The 23,732-nt window shown below is 35.5% G+C and overlaps 1 protein-coding gene and 1 long non-coding RNA gene across 2 annotated transcripts in view; both read left to right on the forward strand.

Annotated features, from left to right (window-relative positions):
- The first annotated feature begins 1,079 nt into the window (after positions 1–1,079).
- Positions 1,080–15,301, forward strand: LOC110033723. The gene is made up of 4 exons (XM_020737782.1): positions 1,080–1,146; positions 1,252–1,381; positions 14,145–14,734; positions 15,097–15,301. Exons 1-4 carry the CDS (start codon positions 1,080–1,082, stop codon positions 15,207–15,209), a joined length of 900 nt encoding a protein of 299 aa, XP_020593441.1. The 3' UTR covers positions 15,210–15,301.
- A 132-nt stretch (positions 15,302–15,433) lies between these two features.
- Positions 15,434–23,732, forward strand: part of LOC110033721 — a 14,017-nt gene continuing 5,718 nt past the window's right edge. The window contains exon 1 of the long non-coding RNA XR_002294977.1: positions 15,434–15,550. This is a non-coding gene — a long non-coding RNA (uncharacterized LOC110033721). The remainder of the gene's footprint in view (positions 15,551–23,732) is intronic.

Consider the following 23,732-nt stretch of genomic DNA (forward strand, 5'->3'; position numbering starts at 1 on the left):
TCATTTGTTCAAATGAAATTTTCTCAATTACTAGAGATACTTGAGGATGGTTCATTCTGAATTGGTCTGCCTTCTTAGATATAGTTGCTACCTGAGAAGTTGGAATCAAAAGCACATTTATGTCATGTACACTAGCTACCTTCCAAAGGTTACTCTTTCAGAGGACTAGTGAAAATTATTAGTGGTCATCTCTTCAATCAAAGAATAAGCCTTATCAAATGGCTTGGACATAAGCAAACCACCAGTGACAACATCTATAATAGATCTTAGGGATCCTACTAAACTAATGTAATAAGTCTGTATAATTAGCCAATCGGGCAGTGAATGATGTGGGCTCTTCCAAAGAAGTTTCTTAAATCATTCCCAAACCTCATATATTGACTCACCTTCTAATTAGCAAAATAAAGTAATATCATTCCTAAGTTTAACATTTTTTAAAGGTGGGAAATACTTAGCTAAGATTTTTTAGGCCAAGTCACCCCATGTCCTAATTGATCAAGATGTTAATGAGTTTAACACATTTTGGCTTTACCACTATTGGCATGAATTTTTATGTCACATGTGTGGGATGTTTACTTGAGTTCATCAGGGTCATGCTTCATGCATATGTTGTTTCTCGTTGCTCAAGACATCCGATTGGGACCCTCCGACGCATGTTGAGGGACACGTAGCCAGGGTCATCCTGCTAGGCTTTGGCTTTTGCTTAGGCAAAGGTCGGTCAACATTTTGCTCGTCAAACTACTCAGATTGGACCGACAAATATTATTTGCCGCGTTAAGCGAAACTTGCAAAAATTGGCTCATTCACCGAGGAATTTGTTTGGATGACTCCGGTGACGAAACGAATTGTGCAAGAGCGTCTGGAACGTCGATTTTACCGAGGAATGACACATATTCTTGGGGTTCTGTGAACGTGCAAAAAATGCGTGAATCAAGAGATTTTAAATAATTAATAATTTTATTAATAAAATAATTAAAAAAAGGAAAAATTCCACTTAAACTCACGCACGTCAGCCGCTTTCTCAAGATCGCGTGCCCTAGGGCTTTTTCATGAAAATCCTGATGCCCTAAGCCAGGAAGATGGCACAACTATCTTCTGCGGTCCGCAATTTCGCTGACATGCTCGGCCGTGTCGCCCCCGCCGCAAGTACCACCTCTCCTACGACGTTTTCTTTGCTGGCACCCTTTCCCCTCTTTTCTTGGCATCTCATATGAATCTGGTTAGCTCGTTGATGCCTCTTCTCATCGGAAGCTCTATTGTCAGCATCCATCTCCTACAGCCGGCCTCAGTTGTCTGGACCTCCTTCGCGTAGAATTCCTCTGCCTGATCCTTGCCCCTTTGAGGCAACACCCTATGAGGCTGGTCCCGCACCTCCCTCTCAGTTTGTCGCATGTAGAGATACAAACTTCCTATTTTAATCTATGTTTCGAGCTACTCCTACCCGGAACAATGGATGTAAATGGGTGGAAGGGTTCTAGATTTTTCTTATGGTGATGCCTTAGTTTTTGGGAACCCAATTGCGACCTTTCACATGTTCCCGTCCAACCTTTTTTCAAAGGTAAGTGTCGGTCGTATTTTCATATGCTATGATGTTTATTTTGGGTACTTGTATACCTCTCTTGTTCTCATTGGCTCTTTCTGTTATTCCATACATGTTCTGCGAAGTACATTGGCGCATAGAACGGACACAAGAGGCTCAACACGTGGGTTCTTCTTCAGCATAAAGAGAACATGTCTGCAACCATCACAGCGGTGAGATTCCTTGAAAATCTTAGCTAGCCCTAAGTTTAGTCTGGTCATGGCATGTGGGTTCGATCGTCCACACGGGGTCCGTGCACCTATGTGAGCCGACGTAGTTAAGTGCCTATGTGATGGATCTTTGCTTTCCCTAGAAGAAGCCCTAGGTTAGGAATCTCATCGTTGACCAAATTTGAGTGATTCCCTGTTGTGAGGCTTAGATCTTAATCTTACCGGATTGGAATCCTAAATTTCCACGATTTTAGAGCTCCCAACTTTCATTGGAGAAGTTGGTTGAGTTCAATCTTACATGATGGAAAAAGCTTTGTAGTTAGTTTGTCATATAAGATCGTGAGTGTTTATAGAGCAAAAAAAGTTTTGTAGCTACTCTGCCCTATGAATGGTGGTGAGTTTCTCGTATGAGAAATGAAAGGGGAAGCACTCCACATAACCACACCAAAGTTGGAGGCAGCGAGGTCACAAATCTAAGAGCATCAACCCTAGGTACCCACGTGAGGTCGTTAGGACGAGTTCAATGTGCCATCAAGCATTGCTTTTGTGTTGCATGTGTATGGTCCATCTTATTGCATTTTTGCACGTGATTACTTGTTGTGTGAGCACTTCGGGTTGATCGACCACCCTTTACCAATCTCAGATCCTCTTTTCAAATTAATCGAATGTCCCGAGCTGAACACCCATCCTTTTGGGTTAGATTGGTTACCCTAAATTGATTCACCCACTTCTTCGGTCTGATTGACTACCACGGTCCGGTCGATCAAACACTTGCATGCTTATATGCTTTTGCATCACCTTGTATGTTGTGTAAGTGCACCTGTATGTTGTGTAAGTGCACGTGTATGCTTGTCTGCTTGCATGTTGCATCATATCATGTGTGCATTTATTTTCATGATCATTATCACTTGCTTAAGCTGCACTTCCGGGTCATTGTCTCTTCAACATAACGTTTGTTTGGGTCATTGTCGTCATGACATGCCCACCTCTGGGTCACTGCCTTCTTGGCATACCCATCTTTTTAGCCGCTGCCTACATGACATGCCCATAATTTCTGAGTCACTACCTTCATGACGTACTCACCCTTGTCACTTCGATACACTTTTCATATGTCTGCTGCATATTCTACATGTTTTCATATGTGCTCAGTGAGTTTCTTTTGGGTAAAGTGTGAATACTTTTTATAGTATCATTTTACTCAATACAAACTCACTTATAACTGGTGTGTGCTAGTTGCATGGCACCACTGGTCCCGGGCAGGTTTAATTTCTCTTTATAGGTAGCATGTTGTACCGGTACATCCAGTTTTTGTGTCATATTTCATGTAGCATCCTTGCATTCATTTGCATGATGTGTGATTGCCTTTTTGGGCACCCCCATTGTGATTGCCCTGTACTTCAGTCGATGGGTCACAATGTGGGCTTCTTGCATGACTGTTTGCTTGCCCATTCACCTCGATGGTTGTCTTGCTTATTAGGAGAGTGACCCCGTATCATTCGCAATGCCTTAACAAGAATTGCTTGTGGGGTTGATCCCAGTGATCAATGTGATTTAAGTCATTGGGATGACATGAGGATGACCGTGCTAAGGATCCAAGGGTTCTAACATGAGTCATATGCGTCACATACCAGCATTTGTAGGTTCTCTATTTTAAAGGCATAAAATGGATATATATTTTTCTGCTTAGTATTATCTGTTCTACTTTTAAAATTATATAAGTTAGGTCATATGTGAGGCCACCTCTTTTAAATGCCACCCCTCTTTGTAATGTGCCCTAGATCCCTTAGATCCTTAGGGCGAGGCCGATGTAGCGACCCCGTCAAGGTTATACGACAGCCAGAGACTTACCCCATGCACTTAGGTACTACGTTAGGACACTTTTAGTTAGATAGTGTGTTAGGCTATGATCTAGGGTGCTAGGTAGTCTTTTTTGATATCTGCCTATTGTTCTTTGTTGGATTGTTTTCCCTAGACAGACATCTTTCTTGCTTTGTGGTTTTGGTATGACTGCATGCCTCATATGCATGGTAGTGTGTTACGGCGTTCTTCTGCAGATAGCCATGCATCTATATGCACACACATAGGTACTACTATGATGGAGCTTGTGATGATTTCTGATCCTTTTGCTTGCAGGTGTTATTCAACTCCCACACTTATAAGACACAGCTCGTTACACGTTGCATGTGGGCCTGCTAAAATTTGATTTCATGCAGGATTATGTATTTTCTTTTCCCATGTACTTTTTAGAGTCTAGGAGAGTCTTATTACAGAAATAAGATATGAGCACGAGTTCCAAGGCGTTTGGCGCGGGAACCTTGTGGAGGGAACCAGGAGCAAATGCTCGTGCCCCGTATCTTAATTCTGTATTTTTATGTTGATTTATAAAATTAGGATCGGTCATGTATATGCAGATTCTGACTACCTTTTTCTTTTTTGGGATATGTTGCCAACTTAGCGGCACCGGTCTTTCTTATTATTTTGATTTGGCTTATTATTCTGCTTCATTACATGCCTATACCTATATGTGTGCATATTTTTCTGGTTTATTTCTCTGGTTTGTCTAGGAATCGCAATATAATATATGCTCTTTAGGATTTAAAATTCTAAAGTTCCTAATAAAATATTCAAGATAAATGATTTTTTAGGATTAAAATATTCAAAATTTTAAAAATTACACTTTTACTTTCCTGCGCGGCCTTCGAGCAAGATTTTAAATGGTTTTCATAGCAAGGATATCACCCAAGCCATATAATAGGTCCTCCACAATACTAAATGACTGCTCTAGATAATTGAATTCATATTTGCATGTCCCGAGGAGAAGCCCCCTGTGCTTGTTCAACCTGACTGGCCCAGCATGCCTTTTATATATAGATGTTTGTCTAGTGAACTTAGGGTGTTAAAAGGCTCCCCGACTGAGACGGAGTGTAAGTCCTTTTGTTTGGAGTGTTTCCAGCTTTATAGTTGAACCTCCCTTTCTCTTCTTTCCTGAGGCATCCTCGCCACTTCGGCATGTATAAGTCCCACCTCTTGGATCTCCTGCTATAGTCATAGAATAGAGTTTTCTTCCTTTCACCTTAAGGCTACCGAGATTCTCGTGAATGACACAATTCACGAATTCCTGCGTAGGAATCTCAGGACATATTGGGTTGACTACCTTCATGACCAGGTAGACATAAGATCCTAGTATCTGTGTATGATAGATCTTTGTTACCCCGATCCATTTATCTTTACCTTTTTAAGAACACTTTACCTTCCTACAATTGAGCCCCTTTGAGCTCAGCCGATCCTTTAACTTCATCTATATCCTTTTGACAGCCTGATGTCGATAAGCTGCCGCCCATTTGGGAAATGACGATTTGTCCTCTGCCCTTATGGTCGGACATGCTTTGACGTGTTGGGATATTCCCGTCAAGATGATTTATGGTTATTTTGTGAGCTTCGTATGACAATGAGTCACTACCCATTTAAGATATGAGAGGCTCACACTCTGCCTGATAACTTGCGAGAACTTTGAAGCATTGTGGTGTTCCCACATGGAATAACCTTCCTTTGATGACCTATTGCCCTAGGTACATGATAATATAAAGCGAAACTCCTTTTATCGAGAGTATTCTTAAGTATTCCTAAGATGTAATTAACCACTAGGAATACGTTCCTCTGGGAGTGCTCTTGACCTTAGAATATGTAGATACACATGACTCTTTGATTATGGGTAGTCTATGTAGATACTTCTTTTGTAGATATTGGTTCAAGGTGTCTCCGCCCAATCTTGTTTGAGCGGACATTCTTTACCTATCCTTGTGAGTTTATCTCACGTAGACTCTCCACGTTTTTTTTTTCTCTTATTTGTCAATTTGTTGTATGTCCCTTCTTATTCGGTTCCTTTCCTCTTCGAATCACTCATCTGATTTGGGCGGGAGCTTTATTTTAATAAGGGAAGAATACGATAATCGACAAGGTAACTCTTTTTAAAAATAAAAAAAGCAAACACTTAAGGAAAATGAAAAAGCCTAAGTTTAACAATGTTGTTTGACATGCCATTATAGCGAAATGTAGCGCAAAGTTCAAGAAACTTGCTAAATAAAAATTTGGGTCCTCAGATGAGGTCCCCCCAAATTAGTTATTCTGCACCATTTGAATAATAGCAAGCTTAAGTTCAAATGTGTTAGCTTCTATAGTGGGATTTTGAATACTTCAATGAATTTCATCTATTGTGGGATTAGCGTAATTCCTTAATGGTCTGTGTGTGTTATGATGATCATTAATCGATTCTTGGGTATCTACATTGATTTGTTGAGTGTTCGCAATTACTTCTATAAGTTCATGAGTATTTTCTAGTTTCTAATCTTATTAATAGTTCTTTATAGTTTTGAATTGTAGTGTTCAAGTCCTATAGGTATGTTGGTCGCCAAATTGGAATTTGTCAGTTGACTTGAAAATACTTAAAATTTAATATATAATTATAATTTTAGTTTTAAAAAAAATAATTTTTTTTGAAAATGAGAATAAAAAGATCTCATATATTTAGTAGTTTAAATAACTAAGCACCACACCAAAAGGAATGCACATTTACCGGGGAACAAACACATTTCTTGTTAGCGGGACTCAGTTACATAAACTAAAAGAATTTATGATATATGTTTGGTCTGCGAACCTTTTATGTGTTGACTGAAAAGTCCCCCTATCAAATATAAGGATTAGATAGGGTATATTACCTAGGTTCTTTAGTAAGTCCCCCTATCAAATATAAGGATTAGATAGGGTATATTACCTGGGTTCTTTAGTTTCCTATAAGAGCAAGCCTATACAGTTAATTACATCTAAAATGACTGAAGTCACTTAAGAAGACTCTCGATGATGATCAAAGATATTGTCTTCAAGATTTTAATGCTTAGTTTTCAAAGTTGGACATAGAAAAATCAAATGGGAGTGGATTAAATAAGAATAGTTATTTTAGGAATCCGAAGAAAAGAAAAAGTAGGGGAGGTCACAAATCCTGATGCAAGTCTCGGTGACTTACCAAACTATCCTATTATTTTGCTTCAATTTCAAAGAGATATCATTTAGAGTTCCATCTTGCCAATTTTATATTTAGGACATACACTTGCATAATTCTGACCATACAAATAGCCTAGAAAGATAGGAGGGTTTACCATATACCGAACGACAACCTCAGAACCTTAAAGAGAGTTAGAACTTATATTGCACGCCATAATCGTGCAAATGCCTAAAAATAAAGAGAGGATTTACGTTGAGCTATATGAGATTCTATGGGTTGTTGTTTTAAATTAAGAAGAAAATTGATGATTATGATACTATTTGCTTCCTTGAAGATGTTCTTCTGTATGTTCTCGTCATGCTACCCACAAAGTGTCTTCCAAGCTTCTCATCGCGACAGCTCCAGGTTTAAGGTTTCATAGTTTTTTTAGTTTATATGTCGAGTTTTGGTTTTGCATGTTGTTATTGTTCAAGAGTTTGAGGGAGGGGGGAATTTAGTGTAAGTTAAGCGACATCGTTAAGATCCCACGGTTCCATCATTCCAGCATCACTATTTTCTTTCGAGTTTACTTAGTCTAAATAATTTGTCAAGCCCGTTTAACTTGGATAATCCTTGTTAACAAATGTATGTTACCTCGTCCTAGAAATCCTAATAAATCCAAAAGGAGTCGATTAAGTGCGTTCAGAAAGTTTAAAAGTGTGTTAAAATTTTTGAAAGTGTATTTTTGTTGTTTTTTTTGTAAGTAAAGTGTACATGGTAAAGTAAAGAGATAGTAGAGCAAAGTAGTAAAGACCGTAGCAAATAAACTGTCAATATGTACCTAGGCCTCTACTGTCGTTGTATGGTTAGTATCATAAAATATAATATAATTGTAGAAAATTTAAGTAAACTGCGAGAAAAAAGAAAGCAAGAAAAGCAAGAAAATTTAATACAAAGAAGTCATAAAACAAATCATAGGAAAATATAAGCAAGTAAAATAAACTCATAGTCGCATATGAAAGACCGGGACTAAGTGTAAGACATTGGTGAAAGTGGGGGCTCAAAGCTGGATTGTGTGCTTTATAACTCCAACTTCGGATAAAAGCCACCAACTTAACAGTCTAAGGAGGGCAACCCTAACCTTGCCTAAAGTGATTAGAAGTGGACCCTTATAAGTTTTTATCAAAACTTCTTTAGGTGGTTTTTTTTTATGCATGTAGAATTCACTTTTAACAAGCAAAAAAAATCATGTTTCAAAAATGAATTTTTTTTCATCTTATATTGCAAGTATATTTCTTTTGTAAAGTAATATAGTCTACATACTAATTACTCTAATCAGATTAGGACTACCAATAACCTAAGAGTGTCAGGAGCAACTCTACAAAAAGCTGGTGAATAGTATCATCGAACCTATTGCCTTTCTTGAAGGATCTTAGTGGTAGGAAATAATATTCCAAATCCCACTTCATATCACTCTCTTAGCACACATAAGCATTATCGTCACCACCTTAGACACCTAGACCTCAGGCTTGCACAAGTCTGATGATCCATATGTGGTAAAATATCCCCAGTTGCTCACAAGAATTGAAATACCGTATTCAAGACTCAAATCCTTAAGCATTGGGTTATTAATGTAGGATAAGTAGTGAAGTGTATTTTATTGAAAATGTAAATTAACAGGTCTTGAGTCATATCTTGGTGAGTCCCTAAGATTTTAAGGACAACTTTCTTAAATAAAGAATAATAAGTACAGATGTCCTCCAAAATATCCCAAAAGATTGTAAAAGTGCCCGGGCTATAACCCTGAACATCTTTTAAAACTTTTGAATCATTTCAAATTCTTTAGAAATTATTAACTTAGTGAATTAATCATCCTCTAATTAAATCAAAATTTAGTTGTTGTGTTTTAAGTTTTACTCTTATGCTTAGTGAACTTTAATGTTTCAATTATCTCATGAGTAGGGTAACTAGACGATTGTTTGGTGTTTCATTAGGGAATTATGTGGGTAGATGCCCTTAAGGGCAAATTAAGTTATTAGGGAATTCTCAACTCTTCAACTGAAATTGAGCTTGTAGTATTTTAAAGAAGTCATAATTGATTGTGTCTTCTTTTCTAAACATCGTTGAGTGATTTTAGATCAAGCCGAGTTCACTACTAAGCTCTTAAGTTTTTATGGGTAGATTTATAATTTTGAAAAATGTTAAATGAGATGAACTTAACTCTTATTAAGAGATTGTATTATCGTTTGAGCATTGATTGAGGGCTTCAAACTAATGGGTTATCGAAAATTAATGGGTTATCAACTTCCTAGATCAAGCCCTTTACGATCATCCAACTTAATTGACTTTCAAACCACAATAATTTGGAAAATTACACTTTTACCCTTTCATATAAAATAACATGAATTGATTTCTTTTAACCTTTATGTTTTAATCATTTCAGAGAGTTAATTATGTTCAATATCACCCACTTACTTTCTAGTTTGACCTAAATTTTAATTAAAGCTCGAAATTCCATAATTACCATTTTACCTTTAAGACCCTCCAATTCATAATTCTCTCAAATTTAACTCAAATGACCTTGAAACTTTGTTGTTACCCTACATATGGGTTAATTAAATTAACAGAGGAGAGTATATATTTTTTTTAATTTTTTATTTAATTTTTAAAAATTATTTTAGTCCAAAAATAGAGATTTTCAATGTTAATTAATTTAACAAACTAAGAAATCCTTCTATCCTTAAGAAAATTATTGAAGATTCACCCAGATCAGAGAACCGTTAGAGACAATTTTGGTGAATTTTTGAATTATATTTTACTTTTTACAATTTTTAATTGATTTTAATGAAAAAATAAAAAAAATAATATATTTTTTTTCAAAAACTCATTTTTAAATTTTTTACAAGTCTCTCTGACCTCAAGGAACTTAGAAAAATAAATTTTATAATTTTATGATTTTATTTTATTTTATAATTATTTTATTCATAAAGTAAGAAAAGTGTATTTAATTACTAAAACACCTTTTTACACCTTCAAAAATTTACAAACACATCTTTAAGTTATTCTATGTAGTTAGGATGATATTTAGGATAATTTGGAGTATTTTCATATTTTTGGTATCTCTTTTATATTCTTAATTATTTCAAAATTAGAAATTAGCTTAAAAATAAAAATTTTAATTTAACTTCAATTTTAATTTGCTTAAGTTCCTCTGCCCTCAAGGAACACTCCAAAGGAATTTTCATAATTTTATGGTTTTTCTTTCATTTATTATAACTATTTAAAGACAAAATTATTATTTACTTAGAAAATAGATTCTATATTAAAAATATTTTTTTTGACCTTCAAATTTTCATAAAGCCTTCTAATGTGATTGCCTACAATTTGGTCCATTTTAGTGATTATTTGAATTATTTTACATTTTTTTTTAATTTTTATTAATTTTTATTAATTTTTATTAATTTTAAATAAGAAAAATCAATTCAAAATTTTTTAACCTCACTTTTATCTTTTCTAAAGTCCTCTAACTACAGCAAACCTACCAAACATGATTTTATATTTTCTGACCTTCATTTTATTTTTTTTTTATCATTTTCTTAATTAAAACAATACGAAATATCATAAAAAGTATGGCTTTTGACCAGCACAAACTCAATGTCGTCGAATGATCACGCATCGCCCGCTAATTTGTTGTGCTTTACACCTCAGCTAGCATGCACGCCTGCGGTTCACTTAACATCTTCTCGTCCGACGCAATCTGGTCTGTTCATTTGATAAACGTGGAAATATATGACATTCGTTCATCGTCCCAGATCACCTTAAACCGAGAACCGTCCATGTTCTAACTCCCTAATATCTCGTTTGATTCTCAACCACATCACATGAGGTTTGTTCCTACACCTTCATCTAAGTGAGACGAACCTATTTATATGGTTAAATACGTATGAAATACAAATTCTCTTCACAAAGATCCAAATCGAAACAAAATTTAGGGATTTTGAGTTATACCTTAGCCCAAGAGGTGAGACCTCGATTGGGTTTGTTTCTGAGGTTTGCCTTGAGTCCACGAACGTCCTCCAAGTGTTGGTTGGAGCTGAGGTAAGGTCTATGTATGGTTTTAATCGGAGGTTGACTCATGTTTGGTCTAGAACTATGTTAGAGTGCTCGAGAGAGGGGGCTTTCAATAGGGGAAGTGGTTTTGATGTCTGAGGAAGCTTGTGGAATGATTAATTTGGAGTTTTGAAGAGTTTGATTACAAGGCCCTAAAATGCCCTGGATATCAATGGTTAAATTGGGCTCGAGTAGAGGGAATGAGTGGTTGAAGAATGTTAGATTGAACTTAGGAATGCTGGGAGAGGCTCTGGGAGCAATTGGACAGAGTTTCCGTTAGGTTTTTCAATTGTGGCTAGTGACAAATTGTAATCTGGGAGCAATGATATAAGTAGTGTGTAGGAAAATGAATACTTTAAATTGTAATTATGACTAGTGATAAATAGGAGTAATTCTCTTTTTTACCCTCTTACGAGTACATATGGAAGACTGGTTAAATTGGTTTTAATTCCTTAAACCCAAATTTGAACCCATCAAATATTATTTCTCTATCTATTTGCATCTCTCTATAGTTTACTTTTGTTTCATGCCCTACAATTCAACGTGAATATTCTAATCATTCTTCTATAGTTTTCCTAAGTCATTATGGATCACAACATATTTTAACTAAACACTTGATTAGAATGAAAAGTAAATGAATCATTGAAGAATAATCATCAAATTAAATATTGAAAACCAACTTTAAAAGCATTCTACTATTCCTCCACAACTAACATAATCATTGCAAGAGAAAGGTGAAAAGAATACTCACAAAGCATGGAGAAAATACCACAAAACAACTTTAACTTAAATTAAATCCATTAGGTAATTGTGTTTTACAATAGTACAATAAATGAAATGCATAATACTTAGCTTCTTCCTCTTTACAATTCTCTGAAAATGCTCTCCTAGGATCTCCTAGACGCTTGCCATTATGCTGAATATTCTCCTGACAATACACCTCTCAAATCTCACTAAACTCTTAAGTAAAATCCTAATTTTCCTCTACAACAAACCCTACCTTTTTCTCCTTCTTCTCCATCTTCTCCATGAAAAAAATACCCCCTAATTCTCCCTCAAGAACTTCTTTTAATTTATCAAATAACACCCAACATCATGAGGAGAAATTGTTGAAAAACTGCCCAACAACTATTGCGCCTAGGCGCCACTGGACTAGCGCTTAGGCGCCAGGTCAGTTCGATTGTATACTGACGCCTAGGCACCCAAGTAAGTGGAGCTAAGGCCTAAGGTGCTTGGTATGAGCACCTTGGCGGCCAATGGTTGACGCATAGGCCCCGGTCTCTTGGATCTCCAAATGATTCATATGAGCTTCGTTTCTGTTCATTTCTTCTCTACTTCGTTCCACTTTTACTACCTGTTTTATTTGCAAGAAAAACATAAAATACCCTTTTTAAAATTGCAATTTCTTTCATAAAATTGTGCAAAATATAAATGAAATTAAGCATACTTTTCTACAAATCACACCTCAATAAGAAGATTCCAATGAGCCAAAGATCATTCAATTCTATCACCATTAGGAAACTAAAATGTCTACATAAATTCATCTGATCAAGGAAATTATTTTAGGCCATCCGATGAAGTGGTTCGGATTCCTACCTTCTTTACACGAGATGCCACTCCCAAACTCTGTGGCCCCATCATGAGCATTAGGGGGGTCGTTGTCGAAGGAGAAGAGCTAGAGATGGATGGGGAGATGAATGAGTGGAATTCCAACAATGTTTTGACATGAAGAACTGATGCATACTTCCCACTCTAACATCCACCGACCATCATTGAACACATCTCACTTATCTCTATTGACCACCATTGGTTGCCCCTACACATTTCAGTGAAGCCCCTTAGCATATGCTCTGGAGCAACGAAACACCTTCTGGATTAATGAATTGTCTAGAATATTATGAAATACACCTCGAAGGCGATGCAATGATGCAACTCAAAGAAGGTGCAACTAAGTACCCAAAGATGAAGCAAAAATGAGCCCCGAATACAATGCAACAAAGCCCCTAAATATGGTATGACAAACTCCAAAGATAGTGTAACACACCTTGAAGATGGTGCAGAGACGCACCCCAAAAGTGGAGTAATAATGCACATCAAATATAGTGCAACAATACGCTTTGAATACACCCGAACACATTACAATGACGTGTATCAAATCTGATGCAACAACACGCTAAACATACGATACAACAACTAACCTCAAATACACTACGAGAATGCACTTTGAATATAGTGCAACGTGCATCCCAAATATAATGCAATGACATTCCTTGAATACGAACATTATTGCATCTCCTACTCCAGGCTTCTGTGGTCTACAGACATTGTTGCGGCTCACCATGACGACTTATGTAACCCACTAAGGCCTATGTGACTCACAGCTCATGCAGCTACCTACTACAACCTATATGACCAATCGACGCTTCTAGAGTAGCCATATACGTTCGACATGACCAAGTGCTATCACAACTTTCAACTATGACATTTACGATCAACTGACAGTACAACCACCATCTACAACATTCATGACAATCTACTGCCTCAAAGCAATCAACCACAACCTTTGCAGCCTATTACAACTATAATTGTTTTACTTCTATTGTACATCAACATAATGATTTCATCTTCCCTAATTTAAGAGATGAGTGAGCATATACACTCACAATTATATAGTGAATATTTTTAACTATGCCAGACCCTATGAGTTATTTCCATTTCTAAGATATTCCACTAAAAAATCACGGTGACTCCCCCCAACTACTTTTCTTTTATGTTTGTGTGCATGATCTTGTAGTACGTTAGGATGTTATTTTATTACAAACATTAGACACACATCAAGAAAAATAAAACATATACAAAATTAGGGATAAGTACATACGTAGCATCTGAAACATTACTATTTATAAAATCTAGCACCCATAAGATATTTTTAAACCATCGAACAAATGTATTCACACGTGTCATGATTAAAACATTGAGAATTTGATAAATATGAAAAATATGGATTGAGATTTTATCATGAATTTTGATTATCCAGTGAGAATTTGATAAATGAATGAAAGAACATAATAAGAAGCCCTCAAATCGACTTTTACCATGTACTTCAGTACTTCGCACTCCCCCGCCCAAACTTGCGAAGGGGCGCCGCCATTCCTCTGCATGACCGGTTTCGATGCGGCCCTTCTCACCTCACTACCGCTTCTTCACCTCGCTGAATCAGGCAATAGTTACCACCTTATTCTTCAATCTTCATTCCGCAATGCTAATCCAAAATACTTTAATTCTTCTTCTACCCCAACTCTTGCAGGTTGAGAAGAGATTGGCTTCCGAGAAAGAACTCATTTCGCCACCATCGCAGGCATCCTTCATCTCTCCTCTCTACCCCCCTGTCGTCCTCCAAACCCCACCCCGCCTCCTTCAAACCTTCCACCCTCGACGAAAGCAGCGACCCAGCGCCGGAGTTCCTCTCAATCCCGCCTGAAAAAGCACACGATCTGACTCCTCCAGAGGCAGCGCAGGACGACGTCAACGATGAAGAAGAAGAAGAAGATGAAATTGATGGCCTCATAAGTCTTCTAGGCTTATCAGAGGACGGCGAAGACTGCGGGGGTGGCTTGGGCTCTTCGTACTGTAGCGGAGGTGGATTTTACCGAAAAGTGGTAGGGCTCAAGGGGCCGAATTGCGAGAAAGAAATGCAGCGACTTGATGGTTGGATCGTGCATTACCGGCGGGAAAGGAAAGAACCAGCGAGACTCGCTCATCTTCTGCTGGCTAAAGCCGTATCGTTGGCGGGGAGGGACTGGGGTACTGATGATGACAACGATGCTGCCTTCGGGGAGATTGGGTTTCCTTCGACTGTGGAGGAATTTTTGGGGCATGATCCACCTTTTGAGAAGAGTAAGTAACATCAATGTATTGAATATACGCTCAGCGATCTGATTTTGTGTATGAAATCTTCAATTTTGTAAAAACCAGCTGTAGCTTGACAGGGCATAAAAGTGACGTTTTAGGGGGAAATTTTTGACGAAAATACATGTTATCTTTTCTGTTGCTACTTTTTTAATCATTCTTTAGGCTATTCAATTAATGCTAATGAGTTTTACTAAGAGCATAACAACTATGGTTACGAATGACAAATGTAGCTGTGCCAAAAACTTAGGAGATTGCTCATTTAGCTTATAAATTTTACTTTTTAATATGGTGTTTAGCTGTAACTTAAATTTACCTCAAGCAGGGTTTATCAAATCTTATAATTTCAGATTTATTTTTGATGATGGAGTTGGCAAGTGATGGTGGAACAAATCCGCCTCTCACCGGATTTAGTAAGTTCGCATTTATGTCGGGGAAGAGACGGAATGCGGGGAAAAACTGAGAGGACAGGGGAAAGTCATGTTAACGAAATAGACAATAAGATGAAGGAATACATGTTATCCAAAGAAGCTGAAATTCTCCTTTTCTGGTTTCATTCGAAATCCCATTCCTTAATGAACAGTAAACTTTTACAGGTATATATAATTGATAAAGGAAGACTGATGAAGATTCTAGAGAAGCCTTAGGTAGTTATGGACTAATAAAATATGTTCAAGTGATCACAGGTGAGCTTAGTGAAGCTCGGCATTGTTACTGATTATACCCTCCTGCGAGCTGATGGTTCTTAGAAGAACTTGAAGTTTGTTGCGAAGTTGACTGAAGCGGCGTTTTGAGAGAGCTTTGGTAAGTATATCGGCCAGTTGATTTTGAGATTGAGTATATTTTTTTTCTGAATTTGTTTGGAGTTGATATGTTCCCTTATAAAATGATAATCTATCTCAATATGTTAGGTCCTAGCATTAAACATTGAGTTGTTTGTTAGAGAGATAGTAGAGATGTTGTCACAGTGCATTGTTATAAGTTGCATAGGTTTGATGCCAAATTCCTCTAGTGCACGATACTTGGCCTCTGTGGAGGATTGTGCAACATTTGATTGCTTCTAGGCCATTCATGGTATGGGACTAGTCCCTAGAAATGAGCATACAATTGTGGTGGATTTGCGATCCAAGTGATCTTCAGCTTAATTGGCATCGGTATAGGTTCTTAGAGTGAGGTCTTGCGGTTTAATTTCCAAACCAAAGTGACTTATACCTTGTAGATATCAAAGTAAATGAATTAATTGTTAATAATGTGACATAATCATTTTATAACATACAAAAGGTCCTTCTTTATAACTGTAATGCACTGTAGGGATCATATAAGTTGTTTTTATAAGGTAGGATTATGTAAAGGAATGTCTTGTAATTGTCGAGCAAGCTGTTTACTTGGTATTGGGGCTACCAAATCTTTACAATTCTGTAATCCAGCAGTTTTAAGGAGTTGCATAACACATCTTTCCTGACTTAAGAAGTACGATGTAGCTAATTTCAGAACTTCAATGCAAGGAAGAAGCTGATGGGTCCAAGATTTTTCAGTTGAAACTTGAGTGCCATACGATCAGTGAGTTGGGAGATATCAATAGGATTATTCCGGTGATAAGTATATCTGGAGCCTGCTTTAATCCATATAGTGACTTTCTAAATAGGAAAACATGATTGGGAAATTGGGGGTCATGAAACTCCGATGGTTGTTTCATGTATACATTCTCATTCAAAGTCCCATGGAGGAAAGCATTGGAGATATCAAATTGAAGTATGCTTCATTGATGATGAAGTGCAACCGTAATAAGAATGCGAATGGTAGAGAACTTAGCCGCCAGACTGAAGGATTTGTGATAGTTGACACCAAATTCTCTTTGATGTCCTTGAGCTACAAGGCATGCCTTGTATCTAGTGATTGTGCCCATTGAATTGTGTTTGGTAGTATATGTCCACCAACAACCCAAAATAGGCTGATTGTTTGAGAGTGGAACTATGATCCATGTAGCTTGTCTTTGGAGAGCATTAAATTCATTTGTCGTCTGTCTCCATTGCTAATGTTTAATTTCTTGTGTATAGCAAGTGGGATTAGTGATTTGCTCAATGTGATGAGATAAATTCAACTTTTGTTTGGGTTTGAGGTTTCTCGTGATGTTTCTCGTGCTGTATCTAGTGGTCATCTGATGAGGATGGTGAAGTTGAGGTTGTGGGCGGTATAGGTGTAGTTGAAGTGGGCAGTTGAGATATAAATGGAAGGGGTTGAATGGTTTATGGATATGTGGTGGTAGTAAGTAGCCATGGAGGAATAAAAGAATAGTTAGGTTGTTGTTTTGTGACAGGAAGTGTTGATTTTTGAAGGAATGGAAAGGTGTATTCATCAAATACATGTCGAGAGACTATGATTTTGTTGTTGGTGGGATTTAAACATTTGTAGTCCTTATGTTGGAGAGAGCAAAAATACATTGAGTGGATCTCTTTTCAAATTTATGTGAGGTTTGAAGTTGTTTCCATGGATAACAAGCATATCCAAAAACATGAATATGAGTGTAGTTTGGTGGAGATTTGTGAAGATGTCCATACAGAGATCTGTAGTGAGTGTTTCTAGTAGCGTGCAATTTATGAGATGCACTACCGTAAGGAGGCTATTAGACCATAATTTGTAAGGGACTTGCGAGCACGAATCATTTCGATAATATTGTGATACTTCCTTTCCACAAACCCATTATGTTCAACATGAATATTGGTGAATTATGGCATTTTGGCTAAGATATTGATTAAGGTTATGATTTTTGTATTCTCCTCCACCGTCCAACAAAGAAGTTTGATTTTTGTATTAAATTGATGTTGGAGGTGAATGAAGTTTTTGGTTATTGATGTTGTTTTGGATTTATTTTGCATGAGAAAAACCCAACATAATTTAGAATAGTCATCAACAACTGAAATATAATATTTATAACCTTGATAAGAGATGGGGATGGTCCCCATACATCGCTATTAATAAGTTCTAATAACTTGTATTTTTGTCCTACATGAGGTAAAAAAAGGTTGTTTATGACTCTTACTAATGTTGCAAATGCTGAAAAAAAATTGGTGTAGATGAATATTTGTGTTGGAGATGGTGGAGATGATGTCATAGTCGGTGCTACAATTCAATATATTGCACTTTGGAAAGAGATGTAGTAAAGGCTTTTGATAGTGTGCAGATGAGTGAATTGAGTAGAGAACTTTAGAACTGGTACCTTGGATAAGCACATTTTGAGTCCGTGGATCATAAATTGAAAAGCCAGAAGAATCAAATGACACAACGATGTTGTTATCGCTGGTTAATTTATGAATGGAAAGCAAGTTGTGAGATAACAATGGAGTTTGGTGTATGTGAGATAATTTTAGCTTATGATTTAGGGTTGGAAGTATCACATCACCTTTTTGCTCAATTGGAACAGTTTGTCCATTGCCGGCCGTTACTTATTCGACTCCTTTGTATACCATAGGTTGTTGCAGATGATTAATGTCTGAATTGAAGTGCTCATTACTCCAGAATCCAATAACCACTCCTTGGATGTAGATTTTGAAGAGCTTGTGGTTGAGTCGTACGAGTGTATTCGAGATTTGTCATGTGACAACAAATAGCCGCTGAGTGACCTACCTTGTTATAGATTTGACAAACTGTGTTGGAGCGACTAGATTGTCGGCCACCCCTAGATCCTGTCCTTGAGCTACCTCTATAGTTCGAACCTTTTTTCTTGCTTCTACCTCTGTTATAGATGTTGGCTTTTGCATGTGATGCCTTCAGAGCCATCTAAGCTTCGGTAGAGGAGACCTTGGCATTTTCATTTTGGATGTTAATCCCTTCGCTACACAGAAGAGAATATAAGTCATCGACATATATGGGCTGAAGCTTAGTTCGAAATGTTGTCTTAAATGCATTGTATGATGTTGGAAGGCCATTGAGGGCATATAAGATTACATCCTTTTTATCTAGATTTGAACCTGTTGTTGTAATTTGACCCACCAATGTGTAGATTTCTATTAAATATTGTACCATTATGCAGTCCTTCATTGAAACATGTTGTTGTTCATTTTTCAATTAGATCACTTTAGATTAGTTGGTAGGTTGTAGTTTGCGCTCCAATGTTGTTCGTATAGCAGAGGTGGTGGGTAGATTGAGGATGTGAGATAGAACTGTAGCTGAAATGGTGGAATACAGTGATGCAGCCAGATTCTGATCAATTAAATTCCACATATGAAACCAATTATCTGTAGGTGAAGGACATGGACAGCTCCCATCCAAGAACACGACAAATCCATTTGTCATATAGATTTTAAGAATTTGTGCACGCTACACATGATAATTCTCTGTTTTTATAAGGTTTTGATTGAATTGTTTGAGATGAGAGAGTAAGAACTTTAGAGGAGTGATAATGGTATTGGGTATCAGTAGCGTTGAAATTTGTGAATCAGCTATAGTTGATTCGTCCATTAAAAGGAAGAATCAAAGATCTAGGGTTCGAAGCTTACTTGTTTGCAATGCGATGGTCCTTTTCCCGGAAGAATCTCTGATACAAAAAAGAAAATAAGATGAAGGAATACATGTTATCCAGAAAAGCTGAAATTCTCCTTTTCTAAAATAAAATTTCTTAAATAAAATATTCTGAATTTAGAATTAAGGAGTTTTTCTTTTTAATCTTTGACTTTGAGAAAGGGTGTAAGGTGCCAATTTTAAATTGAAGCTTAAGTGCATGCTTCTCCTCTAAAGCTTCTAAATATTTTTGTTTAAAACTTGAATTTTTTTTATTTTCCTTTTTTTTCTTTTCATCTTTCTTTTTCTTTTTTACTTTTATCAAGGATTATTATAATTGATTAAGCCTTTCATTTTTTTTTAAATTTTAATACCAGTTTTTTCCTAAGTCAATTCTAAATTACCTCTTAACTCAATTCAAAAGATTATAATTTAAGGTACATTCACTAAGAATTAAATTAATATTAAATGAGAATTAAATTATTTGAATCGATTATATATTAAATCTTATATATTTGTTGAATTGATTTTATATGTAGTCAATTTTAGGATAATAATCCTTATATAGAAGAGTAATAATTTCAGTAGAGATCGGCCATTTAAAAATTAAAATAATTTTTAAAGCTAAATGAAGGTTAGTGTCACCTCTTCTTATTTTCTTTACCTGTTATTAGATCACACTGAATTCTAATTAAATCTACCAATTTTTAAAAGAAAACTATAAGATTTAGATATATACTCTTATTTGTCATGTAAGTAATAACAGATCAGAGAATATACACATAACAATAAACAAATATAAGCACAAAAAAAAGTTAAACACAAACTGTAGTAAACACCACATCACATAATAACTACATAAATAACATGAATTACATAACAAGAAATGATATAACATGTCACAAGTCTACAATAAATAAAAACCTCATCACATCACAACATAAGCACATAAGTCATATTTTTCAACATCAGATCCACATAAATATAAAATAAAAAAAATGAAAAAAATAAAAATATAAAAAAATAATCACAAAAGTGTAGTCATCATATCAATGGGATTAGACATCTTCACCCTCATCATCATCTACATCATCATTCTCCTCCATTGGCTCATTGATATCTCCATAATAATGAAAAGGAGACACATTAGAGAGCTAATTCACATTAGGCCCCTAATGTTTTTGACCATGCTTGATCATCCCTACCTTAGCCTCACTAGTCCACACCTGGTATTGATAGTGATACTGGTACTGGTCCTAATCAACATATAAATCCACTCTTTGTTCCATATCATATATTACCACCATTCGACAACAACAACGTCATCACTTAAAGTATCTATCCTCTCCAAAAGAGAAGTGAAAGAAAAAAAAGATAATCGGGGTTTGGAAGGGGCAGGTCAGGAAGCGCTCTCACCTCTCTCAAAGGATATCCTACCATACGTCTCAATGGCATTCTTCTTTATGGGTTTGTTAAGATGTAACCTTTAAACAAAAAGCAAAGTCCATTTTATGATGCTCAAGTCCTATCGTCGTTGCATTGTAGGAAGATTTTTTTTTATTATTATCATGTTGTTGATGTGTCCATCATAGATCCTGAAATGATTTCTATCTAAACGATCGAATGTGTCATTTAAAGAATAATGCACTACCCCGAGAGATAGGAACATTACCTTAAAATGAATGTAATCATTATGATGAGGAAAATCTTTTTGATTTATAGTTTTCCATTAACCAAGTATTTTCCCCCTATCTAACAATTTTAAGATTGGGTTTATTTTAATATAGGGTCTAGTATTTTCTGGTACTAATGAATAGTTATGTAAGGGAAAATAAATTTACATTCATAGAACTTCACTCAGATATATTTTAATATCCAAGTTACATTCTAAAAGAATAGCTAGATATTTTGAAAAAGGATAGGACCACCTGTTTAATAGAAATTCAATATTATTGGTTTTGACTTGAGCATGATGTTTACTGTTTAGTTATACAATATTTGATTTATAAACAAGCCAAATCCACCAAATAAAAGTCTGGTCAATAAGTTGAGTCGCCATTCTCTGTAGGCTTTGGGAAGATCTCTCCATTGATTTTATTATAAAATTATTCTGAATAGGTCGAGGACAACAAAACATATTTATTATAATTGATTGCTTCAAAAAGATAGTATATTTCTTGTCAAGTTCAAAAACTAATATTGTTGCTAGATTATTCTTCAAGGAAATTGTGCATTTATATGGAGTTCCTTTAACCATTATGTCTGACCAAGATGTTCCATTTATTTCAATTTCTAGAAGAATTTATGGAAGTTACCAAGCAAAAAATTAAAATTTTCATCTGTCTTTTATTCTCAAATTGATGACTAAACTAATGAGGTTAATTATACTTAGGAAATCTACCATCTTGTAAGAAAAAAAAAAGGTTGGGAAATTGGAATTTGCATCTATAAACCCCTAAGTTTGCATATGACAGTATTATTTCTCGAATAAATAAGACTTCACTTTTTAAAAAAGTATATGGTCAAAATCTCAAACAACCCAATGATGTAGTCGACCTTCCATCTCATACATTCTCTGATTCAACATTTACATTCACCAAAACTTTTCAAAGCATCCCTATGATACTCTCAAATTAGTCTAAGTAATAATACATATGCTTCCTAGGCTAATCATATTAGGTCAAGAAGACTATATTTTGATTCTCATTTGCTCGGGGCAATATTACATAACCAAGTTAATTAAATTAAATGTAAGAGCTACTGGCTCAATTAAAAGTCTTAGAAGATCTATGTCCTACCCCTTTATTTGTCTACAAATATATTTATTCGCTATGTTATTAATATTAAAGATATTCTATCATATAGAAAAAATTAGAAAACCTCAATTTATTTGGTCAGACTTTTGCAAGAAATAGATCTACATTTACAAGATCCCCGTTTCTTAAAGTTAGCTATATCAAAACAGAGGAAGCACTTATCAACCAAGTTGTAGAGCATAATTCTAGTTTGTTGGAAGAATAAATCATGATTTGATGATAAATGAGTGACCTGCTATGACATGGAGACTCTAACATTCCAATTAGTAGAAGACATCTTAGATTTCAACACTATAGAGCAAAGTTCAATTAAGCCTGAAGGAGTTGATATAACACATCATAGGGATCAATAACACAAAGCCAAATGACTCATTATAGAAGTCCAAGTAAACCAACAATCAAACCCTAATCAAGATTCATCACAAGGGTCCAATAAAAAATATTTAATTTATATTTTATAATTTAAATTTTAAATTTAGTATCTAAAATCTTTGACTTTTCAAACGTGGAGATTTGTATGGTCTAGTAAAAAAAAAAGGAAAAATAATTTAACATGGTGATTGGCATCTTCCTCCATTAATAACCACTTACCTTTCACTCTAAAATTTATCATCATTTATTTGAATTATGCTAAATGAAGGCTATATAAATAGAGTCGGTATATACGAACTTGTCACAGTTAATAAATGAAATATTTGAGCGAAAAATTTTTCTTATTTTCTACATGGTATTTGGTGTCTTCAAGTGAGCGCATTTTCTTTGGAGAAATTAGGTAGGATCATTGCTCTATTTTTTAAGAAAATTCAGTTTGCTGTTATCTTAAATCATACTCTCAATATTATTAAGATCATCTCAAGATCCTCAAAGTTAAATTACCGTCCAGTACTCAACCCAACACTTAAAACTGCTCCAAAATTCCTCTTAAAATCTCTCGATTAAATTAAACAGAACTAAAATTTATTTTCATTATCTACACAATGACACCCAAATAAACCTCTATAAACGTAATCATCTCTACTTTAGATCATAACTACACATCCTAATTCAACCATAGGTAAGAATCTCCAGCTATTTATCCAACCTTAACAATTTCCATAAGAATATCTTTTAAATTATCCCAAATAAGACTAATATAGAGGAGTCTAGGCATTCTAATCATCATAAAACACTGAGCCCTTACAAATTCCACCTAAAATTCTATATCTCTTTTCTAAATGCTAAAATAAATATTCAAGGCTTTTACTAGTCTTTAATCTCACTGAAGAGTCACCCAAAACTATCACCTATTGAAATGTACTATAATGACAAATCCATTAATATTGAGCGCAACTTAGTCCATCATAGTTGAACCAAACATGTGGAGGTGGGCTCGCATATCATAAAAAAAAATAAAGAGTTGGTTGATTTGCAGTCGTTATATTCCATCATGTAGTCACTTCATTCATTAAACACCAAAAATATTTCAATCAGATATTTAAAAATATTTTAGATATACTTGGAAAGGCAAACATCTACCAACTAGTTTAAATGTGAGTATTGAAGATTCAAATTCAAACAACAAGAAGGAAAGTGGACAACAACAACAATGCAAAAAAAAAAAAAAGATGGTTGACAGTCAATAGTAAATTTGGAAGTGAGCAACAACAATATAAGTAAAGAAGAGCAAATGGACA

Source organism: Phalaenopsis equestris, unplaced genomic scaffold, assembly GCF_001263595.1.
Source record: "Phalaenopsis equestris unplaced genomic scaffold, ASM126359v1 Scaffold001268, whole genome shotgun sequence".
Classification (NCBI taxonomy): domain Eukaryota; kingdom Viridiplantae; phylum Streptophyta; class Magnoliopsida; order Asparagales; family Orchidaceae; genus Phalaenopsis; species Phalaenopsis equestris.